The 17,552-nt window shown below is 33.3% G+C and overlaps 1 protein-coding gene across 1 annotated transcript; it reads left to right on the top strand.

The window, feature by feature from the left end:
- Positions 1-8,467: 8,467 nt before the first annotated feature.
- On the top strand, positions 8,468-16,065 carry LOC117928416 (glycine-rich cell wall structural protein 2-like). The gene is made up of 2 exons (XM_034848303.1): positions 8,468-8,620; positions 15,412-16,065. The coding sequence occupies exons 1-2, from the start codon at positions 8,468-8,470 to the stop codon at positions 16,063-16,065; spliced, it is 807 nt and encodes a 268-aa protein (XP_034704194.1).
- Positions 16,066-17,552: the final 1,487 nt, after the last annotated feature.

Genomic DNA, 17,552 nt, shown 5'->3' with positions numbered 1-17,552 from the left:
AACTCAATTAAATTCCTTTTTTCTCTTTCTTTTTTTTTTTTTTTTGTTTCTCTTTTTCTTTCTTTTTGTTTTTGGGTCTAACACCTCTTGTTTCCAATATTAAACTCATAGATGAGTCCATTTTAGGAATCAATAAACTTTAGTAGTTCATGGATAATGAGCTAAACCAAACATTTCCACAAAGTTAATGTTCATATTTCAAGTCTGTTGGATTTGCATGAATAACAACTTTTCAAAACTCCTTATCAAATTGCTGCAACTGCAATTACTATATATGTTTGACTGCCGAGAAAATACATGAAAATAAAAAAACAATATGAAAATTTTAAAATTTAACTCTTAATTCCCATTCTTCTACCCCTAACAAACAAAAAACCTCAACTCAACTGAGCCAAGTACAACCAAACATCACCCAGTCCAAACAGTTGTCATTGCCATTAATATGTCGCTGAGAATGAAACAAACTTCAAATCTTACAATTCCATTAGCCAGTCAACTGAATCTAATCCATTGTAATTTGTAAAGCATAAGATTCAAAATTCCATTTCCTTCTCTTCCCTGACTTTCTCAGGGACCAAACAGAGACTTAATGCAAATTTATTTAAATACGGATTCTATAAAATTGATCTTTGCAATGATGATCACTCAGAGATCCAGATCTGGAGTTCAAATTCAGACAACTAAGTGTCCAAAAAAATTCAAACTTGAAGCAGATGGATTGAGGCAACAGAGTCACCAGTACCTGAATTTTTCAAAATTTTGGTAACTCAGTACCGTTGAAACCGATCGAACCGAGATTTGACGGCAGAGAATCTCATCCGAATGCCAATGTGGCAAGATTGGATGGTGTCGGTGGTCTGACAAACAACGGATCTCCACCATCGATTGCTTTCTGCACGTATTGGTATGGACAAAATAAACCGAAAAGCGCAAGGTCGGCCTCTATGTTGGACCAACTTGTATGCAATAACTGGGCTTGCTGCAACAGGCTACGCCATACATATTCAAGCATTTCCAAAGCCCAAATCGCAGCCCAGCCCATCACACTAAAAACGGTTCAGACCAAAGGATTATCCAAAAGGTTGCAATCCTTTTCAACAATCCAATTTAATTAATCTCTGAAAACCAACCAATCAAATTTCGAAGTAAATAATAAATATAAAGACCATCATGGGTTATTCATATAATATAAAATAGAATAAAACACGAGATAATATATCATATCTCATGTTTGAATGGTGATAACATATATTTAAATTTTATTCTTTTTATCTTTTTTTTTCAATTTTTTATATAAAAATTTATCAAAAAATTAAATTTATACTTCACAAACGAAAAGAATTTTAAAAGTGTGTATAAAATATGTGTTATTTAATAATAAATAAATGTATACCTGTAGACCCCTATTTTGGGAGTCATTCTTGCAGCTGATGCTTGACAAGTGTCACCATCTCGAATGGCCACGTGTCACATCCTTAGTGGTCATAAGGAATCAACCTCGCTTTTTGAAGCTGCAGTAGGAATTTGACACGTGGAGGAACTTTCTGGAAGGGGGTCCCGTAGGCTGTCAGGGGGCGCGGATGAGAGGACAGAAAGGTGGCTGCAGAAGGAGTGGTGCAGAGGAGGTGGTTGCTGCAGAGATCGTTGGAGGGGACAGCATTGTAGTGCAGCCACAGGAAGAGTGGTTGGGAGAGGCCATGCTTGCTGACCAGTGAATAGAGAGAGAGAGAGAAAGAGGGAAGGAAAAAAAGTAAAGGAGGACACGGAAGAGAAGGAAGAAGAAAGGAAAAGGAAGAGAGTTTTTTTCTGAGAGTTCTGGAGGAAAGAGTATTGGGTGGAACTTGAAGAGAAAGCTAAGGACAGAGGAGCACGGGGTTGCTGGGGAGTCCAGGACACAGAACTGAGAAGGGAGAGCTCCAGGTATGACCATTTGTTTTTCTTGTATCTCTCCTTTTTTTTTTACAAACTGTCCAGGTCTGATTCTCAGAGATTTTTCACTTCTGCTTGTTGGGTTTGTTCTATTTTGGTGATTATTAATTGAATATTGGAAGAGTTTGATGTGTTTTATGCCCTATTCTGACGAGTATTTTTCCATCTTAACTCACTGCATGTTGGACCCATGGATGAAATGATGAAATGGGTCCGATATGCGGGTTAAAGTCTTCATGCTCTTCTCCTTGTTGCTATCATGTTATCTCCTTGTTTTCTTTTCCTCTCTGAGTGCGTACTCAAGGCTCCAAAGTCGCAACTGCTTTCCGTGAAGCTTCAAGGCTCTTAACCTTGAGGCTAAAATCTGGGTTCTCAGTGATGATGAGAGCAGGCCTTTTCAGTTTTCTCCAAGCTTTCACAGTCAGCAAATACCCAAGGTTGCATACTACCAGACATAGTCGTCGGCTAGACGTGGAGGCGCGTCTGCTGGTGGCTTGCCCATTGTGTTTATGTCCATGCACGCGTCTTCACTCTGCATGACCCCTGTCTCTACTCTCATGCAGGCATGTCATCATCTCATCCCCATGTTTTTTTCTTTATCCACCATACCCATCGTTCATCTATCCACCTCTCTCTTTCTCTAGGTCGTCACACCCATTTTCCTCTCATTCATTCTCCAGATGTATCATATCCGGAATCCTGTCAGGTCGTCATCCCACCTTATCCGGATGTCTCACGTCCGGAATCCTATCCGGCCAACAATCCCACCTTATCCGGATGTCTCACGTCCGGAATCCTATCCGGCCAAACACCTCACCTTATCCGGATGTCTCACATCCGGAATCCTATCCCGCCATTTCACCTTTCCGGATGTCTCACATTCGGAACCCCTGCCCCGCCGTCATTCCACCCAGGGGAGATTTTTGCCCCGCCGCCATTCCCTTCTCCGGATGTCTCGCATCCGGAATCCTGTCTCACCGCCTTTCCGTCTTCTCCGGATGTCTCACGCCCAGCACCTGACGCCGGATGGAAGAGGGGGGGCGATTCAACTTCCCCCGTCAGGCATGTCTAGATCCTCGTTTTATAACTTCTTTTTTTTTAAAACCATTTCAAAGCATCCTATCTTTCATCCTTAGAGTTTTTAAGATCACCCAAGAGTCTCATTTCCAATAAAATTTTGTTGTCATATTTCTTTCTGGCAAGCAATTTTCACAACTCTTCTGTTTTTAAAATGTTTTGAAATAAGCATAGATTCAATCATGTAATTCCGAATAACGGAGTTTATGGAATTAATTCATACAAAATAAACGGGCTTTGGTGGGGGCCCTACATATATGACTTTATAATTGATCGATTGATTAATTTAATTGTCATGCATGGTTGATCTTATTCTGCTCTATGACATGCTCGAAATCATTCCTTAATTGTGCACTAACCTCTCTCTTGCTAGCGCATGGTGGCTCATTGCCCAAGTACGCACCTACTTTCACTCTAGTTATTGTCTAAGCATATTTTGATTCTCACGTGTGCATGATTTATTCTGGATACTCACTGTTTTACTCGTCCATTGCCAAGATTGCTTCATTTTATTAGTAGAGACCCGACTTTAGGGGCTTAGAGGGGTGTTACGGTCTTTACCGTACCTTCCCGATGAGTAACCTGACCCCCGAACCTGATCCGGTTTTTCGCAGACCGTCTTTTCCAAAATGAGGAGTCACACTTAGGGTTTTTCTTTCTTATTTTGTTTACCCTTTAAAAATAAAACAAAAATAAGTGACGACTCCAAGTCATTTTTTCTTAATCAATAAAATCAATTTTTCAAATTAAAAATCGAACTCGCCATCGAGTGGGAGACGCATGAGCCGAAATGCGGGGTCCATAATACCTAATTACATAATATTATATTTTTATTTATAAATTTAAAACAATAAAATCATGAGTATTATTAATAAATAAATAAATAATAACTTTTATATAAAATATAAGAAATTTTAAAGGCTTATATTAAAAAGATAATAGATTTTAAATTTGCTTTAAAATCTTAAGATATTAAAAAAATATATTATCTGAAATTTTAAAAAAATTTAAGGTAATTTTTTAAAATATAAAATAAATTTATACATTTTACACGAAGAGTTTTTATTTTAAAAAAAAAAAAGAATATCCAAATTAAGCCTAAATTATGAATTATGGAATGATTTTTAAATAAATATTAAATTGAGGGAGATTTCATACTTTTTTTTAATAACAAATATTGGGATATAATATGAACTTTATTTTAAAAAATATTGAATATTATGTAATTGACATTGCACTTTCTAAAAACAAAACCCTAAACATAAAAGGATTAAATATGTAATAAAGGCAAACTCGTCGATCATCACATAAAAAAAAATAAAAAAATTAAAAATTAAAAAATACTTCTCCAAGGGTGCTAACTAGCTCAACCCTGGCATTTTGAGTAAAGTGTAATAAAATTTATTCAAATTTCACAATTCAACAACATTTATATCAACACAGTAAATAAAAAAAGTTGATTAAAAATTTAAAGAAAATTCATAACATAAAATCATATGCATATATTACTAGAAAACATCTAATGAAAAGTACACTAAAAATAATGTGTGTACTTTAAAAAGAATAAAAAAAATTATAATTTGTTTACATATTTTATAATTTTATAGATTCATACTCGTAGGTATCAATGTTTGATTTTTCTCTCTTGAATTAAGTAATCACCATTAATTTTAAAAAGAGAAAATAAGTAATAAGTTTTTTTGTTGGTCGAAACCTAAAATCAACAAGTGGCAAATTTTTCACCAAGTTCATGTCTTATATATATATAAGAATTAAAAAATGGTTAGAGAGCTCTCTTTCATATCTTTGAAGCCTTAACTTAGGTAATCCATATATACTCAAATATATGGAAAGTAAATATATTAATTAAAATTATTTAAATATTTGTCTAAGTTAAAATTTTTAACTCACATGTACTCTTCAAAACCAATACCTGAAAAAATTGGTTTCATTGTTATCTCTAATTTAAGTTACATCTAAATTAATAAACCTAGTAAAAAAAATTGTAATTATAAGGATGCTTAATTACAATATATATATATTCCAATCAACATTCAAGTACGTGCCTTAGGTGGAATACCAAACTCCCTAGGATTGTTAAGTTTTGTTATTCTAAATGTTAGGTTGTTTTGGTTTATTACCACTCAATCAATAAGTCCCTATTGTTAAGGGATGGTGGTTTGATTTATTTAGTCATACCATGTTACTAGGATTTGTTAGACATGGGTTGTTATTTCTTGTTTCAACTTGTTCTATAAGGCTATATGATAGACAAGTTTGTTATTCAATAATTCAGAGTGATTTCTCCCAATTTCTTTATCTTTTCATAAGTTTTTTTTTTTCTGGTTTTTAACATTTGGTATCAAAACACCATTACAGGGCCTGGTTAAAATTAGAAGCAGCAATCTTCTACGTGTGTAGTAATTGAAGTATGATGACAGAGAATTCATTTGTGCAACCAATAGTTCTGAAATTTGATGTGCACTATGATCATTAGGTGATTCTCATGGAAAACTTTTTACATTCAAAAGAGTACTGGAGCTTGGTGAAGAATGAGATTCCTGTAACAGTAAAAGGTGTTGTTCTCACAAATGCCCAGAGGAAGAACATTGATGATCATAAGTTGAAATATTTGAAAGCAAAGAACTATCTATTTCAAGCATTAGATCATTCAATCTTGGAGACAATCCTTAATAAGAATACAACGAAGAACATATGGGATTCTTTGAAGCAGAAATATCAAGGTACAACACAAGTAAAGCGTGCACACTTGTAAGCTCTCTTAAGGAGTTTGAAATTCTTCACATGAAGGCAGGAGAATTTGTGAATGAGTATTTTGTTCGAACCCTTACCATAGCTAACAGAATGAAAGCAAATAGTGAGAACAAGGAGATGTTGTTGTAGTTGAAAAGATTTTGAGATCCATGACTCCCAAGTTTGATTATGTTGAGTGTTCCATTGAGGAGTATAAGGATACAGACACCTAAACAATTGATGAGTTGCAAAGTAGCCTACTTGTGCATGAACAGAGTTCTCATGTTGAAGAAGAACACGCTTTGAAAATTACTCATGGAGATCAATCTGGAGGAACGGGTCGAGGTCGTGGAAGTTTTAGCGAAAGAGGAAAGGGACGAGGCAGACAAAGCTTCAACAAGACCACAGTGGAGTGCTATAACTGTCACAAGCTAAGGCATTTTAATGGGAATGTCCAAGCAAGAAGAAGGAGGCCAACTATGCAGAGACTCAAGAAGAGATGTTGTTGATGGCTTACGTGGATATGCATAAGGCCAATAGAGAAGATATGTGGATCCTTGACTAAGGATGTAGCAATCATATGTGTAGGAAGGAGGAATACTTCTCAAATTTTGATGAAGTTTCATAGATTCAGTGAAATTAGGCAACATCTCAAGCATGGTCGTAATAAGAAAGGGTAATGTATGACTACAAGTGAATGGAATAGCACAAATCATCACAGGAGTTTTTTTGTGTCGAAGCTGAAAAACAATTTACTAAGTATTAGGCAACTACAAGAATAGGGTCTTACCATTTTGTTTAAAAGTGGAAAATGTAAAATGTTTCATCCTAAGAGAGACTTAATCATGGAGACGAAGATGTCTTCAAATCGAATTTCATATTGCATGCTATCTCTCAACCTATAGCATCTACTTGTTTCAATACAGCACTATAGATATGGACCTTGAGCTTTAAGGGCTTAAAGACTCTTCAACAAAAGAAGATGGTGAATGGTTTACCACAGCTTAAGTCTCTTTTGAGGCTATGTAAGGATTGCTTCGAGGGAAAGCAACAAAGGTACTCGTTTCCAAGGAAGAGCAGTTGGCGAGCTTCACAAATTCTTCAATTAGTGCATGCTGATAATTGTGGACCGATCGAACCCATCTCTAACAGCAATAAAAGGTATTAGATTATTTTCACTGATGACTTTAGTAGAAAAACATGGGTTTATTTTTTAACAGAGAAATCAAAAGCCTTTGTTGTTTTTAAAAGCTTTAAGATTCATGTTGAGAAGGAAACAAACTTGTTTATTAGAGTCTTACATACTAATTGAGGAAAAGGGTTTACATCACAAGAGTTCACCAATTTTTGCAATGTAAAGGTATATGAAGACAATTGACAGTTGCATACATGCCACAATAGAACAGAGTTGTGGAACGAAAGAATAGAACTATTATGAATATGGTTCTTAGTATGATTTCAGAAAAGAAAATTCAAAAAAACTTTTTTGACAATAAATTAACTAAGCCGAATTAAAAGAGCTTGAGTTGTGTTCTGTTGGGAGTTAGTGAAGGGTCAAATGCTTACTAACTCTATAATCCAACTTCACAAAGGATCATAATAAGTAGGGATGTTGTATTCGAAACAGACAAGAGTTAGGATTGGGATAAGACCTATAAAGAATCCATTATGTGCAATTTGGAATGGGATGATTGTGAGGAAGAAGTAGTTGTGTTTGATGAAAATGAAGAGGAGAGAAAATCTGATCTTGAAGTTGATATAGAAGCAGAATAGAAGAATTTTTTATCTGATTCTTCAATTGAAGAAAAGTCTCTTAGCTCGAATGAAGGGAAGAATAGGAGACCACCAGTTTGGATAAGAGACTATGCAATAGGAGAAAGCTTTTCTGAAGAAGATAATGAAGCTCGTTTAGCCATGTCTACAGCTACTGATCTTATTCACTTTGAAGATGCTATAAAAAGTGAAAAATAAAGGGGAGCCATGGTTTTGGAACTGGAAGCAATAAACAAAAATAACACGTGGGAATTGACGAAGTTACCTGAGAGATGAAAAAAGGTTGGAGTGAAATGGATTTATAAGACTAAATTTAATGAAAAATGAGAAGTGGACAAATGCAAGGCTAGGTTTGTAGTGAAAGGGTATACTCAGCAACATGGGGTAGACTATACTGTAGTATTTGCACCTATGGTGCGCATGAGACAATTCGTTTGGTGGTAGCACTTGCAACTCAAAGAAAATGGACCATCTACCAGTTAGACGTGAAGTCTGCATTTTTACATGGTAAGTTGAATGAAGAGGTCTTTGTGGAGCAGCCTTGTGGTTATGTGCAAAAGGGACATGAACAGAAGGTTAACAAGTTAAAAAAGGCACTCTATGGGCTTAAGCATGCCCCACGTGCTTGGTACAACCATATAGAAGCTTATTTCATGAAAGAATGTTTTGAGAAGTGTGACTATGAGCATACTTTGTTCATCAAGACAAGAAAAGAAGGCAAAGTATTAATTGTAAGTATTTACGTTGATGATCTCATTTTTACTGGAAATGATGCATTGAAGTTTCCAGAGTTTAAAAATTCCATGAGGATGAGTTTGACATGATAGATCTTGGTAAGATGAGGTATTTCCTTGGTCTTGAAGTCTTGCAAAGATCTGATGGTGTTTTTATTAGTTAGAAAAAGTATGCATTGGAGGTACTGAAACGGTTTGGAATGGACAAAAGTAATTTTGTTCATAATCCAATTGTCCCTGGCTTTAAGCTCATGAGGGATGAAAGTGGCGTTAAGGTGGACAAGACTTACTACAAACAAGTTGTGGGTGGTCTCATGTATCTCACAGCTACTCGGCCAGACAGGATGTTTGTGGTAAGTCTTATTAGTAGGTATATGGAGAATCCTACTAAGCTTCATTTACAAGTAGCAAAAAGGGTACTTAGTTTACAAGCAGCAAAAAGGTTATTGAGATATTTGAAGGGAACACCTAGGTTTGGAATTTTCTATAGGAATGGAGGAGATGATGAACTTGTTACTTACACTGACAGTGATCATGCTGGAGATTTGGATGACAGAAAGAGTACTTCAAGTTATGTGTTTTTATTGAGTTCAGAAGTAGTATAATGGTCATAAAAAAATAACCAATAGTAAGTTTATATTCCACAGAGGCAAAATTTATTATTGCAGCTTCGTGTGCATGTCATGCAATATGGTTAAAAAGAGTGTTGGGAAAGTTGGGTCAGAATCAAGGCAAACCAACTATTATTCGTTGTGATAGTAGCTTTGCAATTAAACTTTTGAAGAACCCAGTAATGCATGGTCGTAGTAAGCACATAGATGTGCGTTTCCATTTCCTTCAAGATCTCACAAAGGTTGGTACTGTGGAGTTGGTGCATTGTGGCATACAAGAATAGTTGGTTGATGTGATGACTAAACCACTCAAACTGGATTTGTTTTTAAGCTACGAGGGCTATTGGGAGTTTGTTCTGAGATGGATATAAACTGAGTGCTTATAGCATTCAGTTTAAGGGAGGATTTGTTAAGTTTTGTTATTCTAGATGTTAGGTTGTTTTGGTTTATTTCCACTCAGTCAAAAAGTCCTTATTGTTAAGGGATGGTTGTTTGATTGATTTAGTCATACCATGTTATTAGGATTTGCTAGACGTGGGTTGTTATTTCTTATTTTAGCTTATTTTGTAAGGCTACACAATAGCCAAGTTTGTTTTTCAATAATTCAGAGTGATTTCTCACAATTTCCTTATTTTTTCATATGTTTTTTCTGGTTTTTAACAAGGATGAGAAGGAATCGACTGCTTCACTTTGTAATTTTATCTTTTATATTGGCAACAACTTGCCTATATCATATTTCTTGACAAATGTCATCATTGTTAGGGAATTTAATTTTATAAAATTTCTTATTCTATCGTGTAAGAGACACTATTTGTTAAAGGAAGTATTTTTTTTATGGTAGTTGGCGGTCAACCATGGTGAGAAGATGGGTTTAAGATTAATACAAATCTACAAAGCAAGTCATAATTAGATCTCATGTCCCACTTGAATCCATTCCACTATATAATATCAAGTCAAAAATGCAAATTTGGATAGTTTATTATTAAATTATATATAAATATATTACATAATTTTTCTTTCATCTCTCATAAATTTTTTAGCTAAATATATTTAATCTCTATTAGTTTAAAATTTCATCAAATACCTTTTTTATTTTGAGTGAAAATAACAAATAAAAATATTATGGGAGGTATTTAATGAAATTGAAAATTAATGAGGACTAAGTATATTTAGCCAAAACCTAAAAAATGTGAAGAAATGAAATTAAACCTTTCATTATTAATGTATTTTATAATAAAATTTCTTTAAGATCTGGTTTCATATGTTAAAAATGTCTTTCAAAATGTTACACCAACTTAATATTGCTTTCACTTAAATAATAATATAAAATAAAAAAATAAAAATAAAAAACAATTTCACTATTGTAATGACTTGTATTCAATTGTATAGATATCATCTGTTCCAATCCTAAAAAGCCCTCACAATTTTAGAATGCATATAAATGGATCCCAATCCCAAAGAACCTTCACAATTTTAAAATGCATCTATATTATTTGTAATAAAACATGTAAATATTATGTAATAGAACATGTCAATATGTATATGTATATGTTTCAAGATAGGATCAAACAATTTTCTACATGAGATCAAGCATTGGCTCAATACTATTTATATGGATCTGCTCTCCATTGTGTAAATATATAGTATCAATAATTTTTTCTCATATTCTGTGTGACATCAAAGTAGAGGTTAAGATCTTAGGAGGTTGTTAATTAGATGATATATATATATATATATATATATATATATATATATATATATATATATATATATATATATATTTACACCAAAATTTGAATAATAGATGGGACAAAATTTCAAGATAACAATAAAAAAAAAAAAAAAAAGTAAAAATAAAATTATATATTTTAATAAAATAAAAATAAAAATTTATATGATATATTTATAATTTGATATTTTAAAAAATAAAATAAATATTATTATACTAGTTATAAATGTTATAAAAATATTAAAGTGGGTTTAAGTTAGATTGAGGTTATTTGAACCGTAATCCAACTTCAAAATTTATATCCAAAAAATTTGATCCAAACCTAATATAAATTTAAAAATTAAAAAAAAATGAATATATATCCAAAACCATCTAAAATTGGATTGAGTTAAGGTGACGCACAAATTACACTTAGTTATTACTAGGATGAATATTGCTAGACTTGCGACATAAACTCAAATATTTATCCCCTTCCCTTCTTCAAGACCTTGATATTACTTTCAAAAGAAAAGAAAAAGCCCACTACTCATGAAGATGTTAGTAGGGTCTGGTAATGACATGATAATTAAGAAAAACTCCACAAACCGAACTGCACAACTTGGCCATCATACAAACATCTAATTGAATAAAGCCTTCCACAATCCTAATTTAGTTAAACAAAGTAATTAACAGAGTCAATCTCTCAATCAATACTTCCCATTCATGTGCTCAAATTCCAACATTCATTGGATGGACAACAAACATGGGACGCCACTATAACACTTTCTCAATGATGATAAATATGTTCTCACTAAACCATATATATAGTTAGTTAGTTAGTGGTAAGTAATATAATGCATGCACACAAATATACATTACCATTATTATGAAAATGGTAATTTACGTTATTATTATAATAGTAAATTCTCTTAATATGCTCTCTAAAATGGGTCTATTTTTTTCTATCTCAAAATTAAAAGAAATTTACATATTTTCTTCGATGTAAAAAAAAATATATATATATATATGTATATATTTAATCACCAATTAGAATGGATATTGTCAGAAGTTGGAACATAGAATTGATTATGTTCCAACAGGAGAATGTGCACAATGTGGCAATCAAATAAGCTTCTAAATTAAGTTACAATACCTTCCACAATCCCAATTTAGTTAACAAATCACTTAACCTAGTCAATCTCTCAATCAATGCCTTCTATTCATGTAGTCAAATTCCAACACTCATTGGGACGCCACTAAAAAAGACTTTGTTAAGACGCCACTAAAAAAACACTACATATGTATTATCTCAGTAAATAATACATGTGTAGATATAGTTAAATATAATGCATGCGCACAAATATACAATACCATTGACGAGTCCAAAACTAGCTGGCTGCTATACACCACCATATTGCTCCATTGCAATGATTGAGGCACTGCAAAAGCAAATGGCCAACAAAGGAAAATGGGAAGTCAAAATAGAATGCCATCTGTCATCGTGAGGCTCCAGATATGAAGGAAGGTGAAGAAGCACTAACATTTGGTTAGGTGAGCTTGGTGGGGGGCGTTTCACGTTTGTGGCCAAGCATTTTTAGGTTTTCTGAGAGTGGTGTGGGTTGAAAAGGGTGGGGGTGGCACCAAGATTTGGGGACAAACCATGGCTCTAGGGTCATCTTTTAGTAAGAGGTTGCGGACTAGCGAGGGATATATGTGTGGTTTAATGATCAAACAAGTGGCAGCAATGGTAGGGCGTGGCGGCTTTTGGTGGAGGAGCAATTGAGCGTCAGAGCAAGCCTGGCCACCACTCAGTCTTCCAATTGCCACTAGAATTTGGACAACTCATAATATGTATGAATTAGTGGCATGGTCGGTGATTCACTTGTTTCAATGCCAAACCAAAATCCAAGTGTATAACCCCTTCTATGAAGTAAAGTTAAAGAGTGTCTATGAAGAGTTTCTATATTTACATCCACCACATTTAAGAATTTTAAAAAAAAATCACATTTAATATAATAATCACATATATTTATTATAAAAAAATAAAATATAAAATTGATGGATATGTATTTATAGATATGTTTATTAATATATAATTAAAACTGAGTATATAGCAAACTCCTGGTTGGTTCCTACCTTACTATGAATTATATTAAAGATAAAATATATATATATATCTTATTTTAAAAATAAAAAGAAAATTGAAGGTGGGTATGTAAAAAAAAAAAAAACTAAATACATACATGTGATGTGGAAAAAGGAGAAAGCTGCGTAGGTACGTACGTACTCCACTCTCATGTGAATGCATGGACGCATGAGTCCCATTTTCAGTCTCTAGACCTCCCAAGTCAAAAGTAGTAGTAGACTACATTATAATTCCCACAATTGCATCATATGCTGACCCACATCCACCCACAGGTCACTCACTACAACCACACCTAGCCACTAGTAATTCACTTAAATTCCAGGATATTCCTAATAACGACATTTGTGCTTATTAATTTACTATTTGGATCAATTAATACTAGTACACAGACTCATGGAGGGATGGTGGTAAGCCATTCAAGTATGAAGTGTCGCCCCGAACCCCAATCCAAGGGCATGATGGTTATTTCACACCTCAAGCCCAAAGGCTCAAAGTGAAAACGATACAAACATTCATATTGTTAGTGAAAATTACCAATTATCAATTTTCTGTTCAGAATAGTAAAATAAATAAATTATATGATCTCCATTTCTCAACTTAAAAAACTAACACATAAACTAGAGTGTTATCGTTCAAATAACTCCAAATTCAAATAATTTAAACGATAATTAAATTTTAACATCTAAATAATATCCAAAATAAAGTTTGAATCAAAATCCTAACAAAAAAAAAAATTCCCAATCTAGCCATCACTCATCGCTTAAACTGAAAGTACCTAAAAAATTATCAATAAAGGAGCATAGTTTAAAGTTCAATAAGAAACATCAATACAGTTTCATGGATCAAATATTTTTAATTATAATTACAAATATAACATATATTCATTTTCATAAAAACTTTTGAGTTAAACATACTAATATATTCAAAACTTTTCAACAAAACTTTCTTATATCCAATTCAAAACAATTTATCATTAAAACCAAATTAAATACATTCAAAATATCTTTACTATAGTTATCATATGATAAATGGTGCCCAATTAATTGGGACTTTACAAATAAGTGGTTAGTTTCAAATTTGTTCTCGTTAAGGTGAACAAAACCAAATGTCAACAATTATAACTCCGTTGACTAAGGTCATAAGGTTAACTATTATAACCCGTTGACTAGGGTCATATAATTCAGAGTCAAATACTTTATTTCATTAATTCAAATTTACAAAACAAAATATCATATCTCCTCAATTTTTCACTTTTCATAAATAAATAAAGAAATTTTTCACTTTTCATAAATAAATAAAGAAAATTCTCAAAAAAAATATTTTTTATACAAAACACATATTTGATCCATGCAAAAAGATAAAAATAATATTTTCACACATTTCAAAATACAATATAAAAAGAAAATTATTTTCTTTTATAAAAATCTGCATTAATTTCTCTTACCTTGAAGACGCACTCAAAATCTTGAAGTATTTAGCTTGACAAATTTACTTTTCACCTAACATAATATCATACACAATATTTTATTATTGATTATTTATCCAAATATATAAATGTGACAATCTTAAAAATATTTTATTTCGTATTAGGGATCCTAATTAATCTCTCATATTAATATTATTAATATCCAATATTATTTTCAACTTCCTAAACAATAATTTATTTCTCTTTTTTAACTTATCTAAATTAAATCTTTTATGAATATTTATTTGTATTAAACTATTATTACTATTATTTAAACCTCCTAAACTTAACAAATACTCCATGCAATTTTATTTTTTTATTTTTTTCAACATGTCAAATCCTTCGTGCGCATCTTTCATCATTTTTTTTCCTCTCTAAAGTCAAAACTTTTAACCCCCGTACTTACAAAATTTTATGAATTTTCATATCCGAAACTATATAATTTTTTTTTATTCTAAATGTATTCATTTAAGTAACCAAAATTTATCGATCTTCATTAATAAATCAAATTATGTTGATAAATTTGTAATATTTTTTACCTAGAAATTAATTAAACAAACTCTAATCAAAATTGAGATATTTAAAAGAATATCTAAAGTGTTTAAAATTAATTAACGAATATAAAATATTAATTTAAAGATTAAAAATCTTATCTGAAAAATTCATCTTCAAACCCTAAACCTCCAAATCTTAGCTTTATGCTCTCTAATTTTTCCGATCTTTGTGTAAAAGGGTTTTCTGGATAGAGAAAATAGGAAAGATTTAATTTATATATATAGGGGTTTTCATTAGGAAAGATATTTTTATCTTTATTAAATTACTTTAATTAATTACTAATTTTTAAATTACGATTTTACCCTAAATGGGGTTTTGGGCATTACATGAACACATGCAGAATTGGGATGCGTTTGTTAAAAGACATCTCAAGTCAAAAGTGGGACACAAACTTTATAGCTTAGATTAAGAATTGCATGAAAGTCTGATGATTTACAAGTCACCACCGTCACCACCAACACCACTAACTCAACCTATACTGCTCCTTCCTTCTCTATGTGCAGAAGAAGCTACCAGAATGTGGATAAAGAAAGCGATACATGGAGCTCCAAAATGCCTATAAATAGGGACACTTCCTACATCTTCCCTCACAACTCAGAAACGCACTACTCACAACCCGTAAGTAGTTACTAGTGTGATTAATTCTGATACAAATACAGAGTGATTCTCAACTTCTTCTCACAATGGGGAGTTCTCAAGTGATGGGTTTTGCATTCTTGGTTTTGCTCCTTCTGGACCTCTCCTTTGCTGCCAGAATTGTGAAGGAATATGGTGCCAAAGGAGGTGGCGGAGGAGGTGGTGGTGGAGAGGGTGGCGGCGGCGGTGGTGGTTCAGCTATCGGAGCTGGTTCAGGCTACGGTTCTGGATATGGTTCGGGTAGTGGTTCAGGGTATGGTGGTTCTGACGGGTATGAAAGTGGTGGAGGTGGAGGTGGGAGTGGCGGAGGAGGTGGCGGCGGTGGGGGAGCTGGAGCATCCGGGTCTGGATCAGGCTACGGTTCAGGATTTGGATCCGGGTCAGGAAGTGGAGGCGGGAAAGGAGGCGGTGGAGGAGGGGGCAGAGGCGGAGGAGGAGGCGGAGGCTCTGGGTCGGGCGTCGGGAGTGGCTCCGGATACGGATCAGGGAGCGGAAGTGGGTACGGAAGCGGGAGTGGTGGTGGCAAAGGAGGTGGGGGAGGAGGAGGAGGCGGTGGAGGAGGAGGAGGCGGAGGCGGCGGGACTGGAGTTGGTTCAGGATCCGGATCCGGATATGGGAGCGGAAGTGGATCGGGACATGGATCAGGATACGGCGGCGGAGAGGAGGGTTTACCCTGAAGTTGAAGAAATAACCTAGTTAATAAAGTCAGTAGGCCAGGATCAACGAGTGCAATTAAATATGAATAAAAATAGCAACGCCCCATCCACTTGGTGGACGTTGCATGTGTGCGCATGTACTTCTCTTCCTCTCATTTGATGTTTCTACTCTATCAAATAAAGCCCCTCTCTTTCTATATTCTCCCCTGACCCGGTTAACAAAATTACTATGATAGCTTATTATTTTTCACTTAAAATTTAAACGAAATATTTTGACATCAAGAATTCGAAATCTCAACGAGCGAGGACGAAAGAATAAAAAAGCTCACATCTAACTCAATATTTAAGAACCTAATATTCTTTTAAGGTTAAGACTCTATACATGTATAGCATAACAGCTTAGTAAATCACGGTTACTTAGCTAATAGTCAATATTATGATTCACTATCAATTTTATTCAATGTTTAACCATATACTTGTGTACACAATCCCCATATCGATCAATATAATGTTGTGATATATCGCCGAAATGAAATATCGGTCTGGTGATATTTTGGGATAAATCTCGAGAAATCAGCGATTTTCCCCGATATATCGCATGGTCAACACGGGTCAACGGAAGTCAAACACGCTATAATAAAGTCAAATGAACCCCAAACCAAAAGGTTTGTGGTTCACTTCACTTGTCATCTAGGCTAACTTGTCCTTGTAATATAATGTGCACTAAACTTATATATACTTAAACTTATTATACGAAGAAAATATTAAAAGAATATTTTAAAGAGCAAATTAATTATAATTGTTTTATAATTAAATGCAAAAAAAAATTTTAATTAATTACCAAAAATATAAAAATTATATAATTTTCTTCATAATGTTTTTAATATCATTAATAATTAATTAAATATTAAAAAATTATATATACATATATATATATATATATATATATATATATATATATATATATATATCATAATTTATTTTATATTGTTTAATATAAATGTATCTATTTTAGTATATATTTTGTTACATGCCTGTTATGGTTAATATATAAGTAATATTTCCTTTTGTTTATATTTTCATTTCATGATAACACTCATTATTAAAATCAATAGATCTAACATGGTTGTGAGCTAGTACCAGTTTCATTAACCTCCCCTTCACTTTTTTATGCCTTCTTTCTTGATTGATATAAGATAAACCCATCCCCAAACGACAACTCGGTCCCTCTCTCCACTCTTTCACTCTTTGCATGAAAGATGGAAATATATGGATCGATCTGTCCATATATGAAGTTTGAGAGATTAGTAATTTCGTATACGGAAGCATGAAATTTTCAGTGTTGGAACTCTTGGGCAAAATCTTCCCCCAAGTCAAAAGTGGAAGAATATATTATATAGTTTACAGAATCGAATGAAGACACGAAGGAAGAAAATGGTGACACCATCTCCACCAACACCAACACCACTAATTCTCCGCACACAATTTCCAATCCCCATTGTAAAATA

Source organism: Vitis riparia, chromosome 13 (assembly GCF_004353265.1).
Source record: "Vitis riparia cultivar Riparia Gloire de Montpellier isolate 1030 chromosome 13, EGFV_Vit.rip_1.0, whole genome shotgun sequence".
Lineage (NCBI taxonomy): Eukaryota > Viridiplantae > Streptophyta > Magnoliopsida > Vitales > Vitaceae > Vitis > Vitis riparia.
Note: the sequence above shows the minus strand (reverse complement) of the source record. Positions and strands in the feature narration are given on the sequence as shown.

Coding starts and splice junctions, on each gene's coding strand:
- LOC117928416 (XM_034848303.1), top strand. CDS start 8,468: ATGGACAAAAGTAATTTTGTTCATAATCCAATTGTCCCTGGCTTTAAG. Junction 8,621..15,411: donor GGCCAGACAGGATGTTTGTG/GTAAGTCTTATT, acceptor ATACAAATACAG/AGTGATTCTCAACTTCTTCT.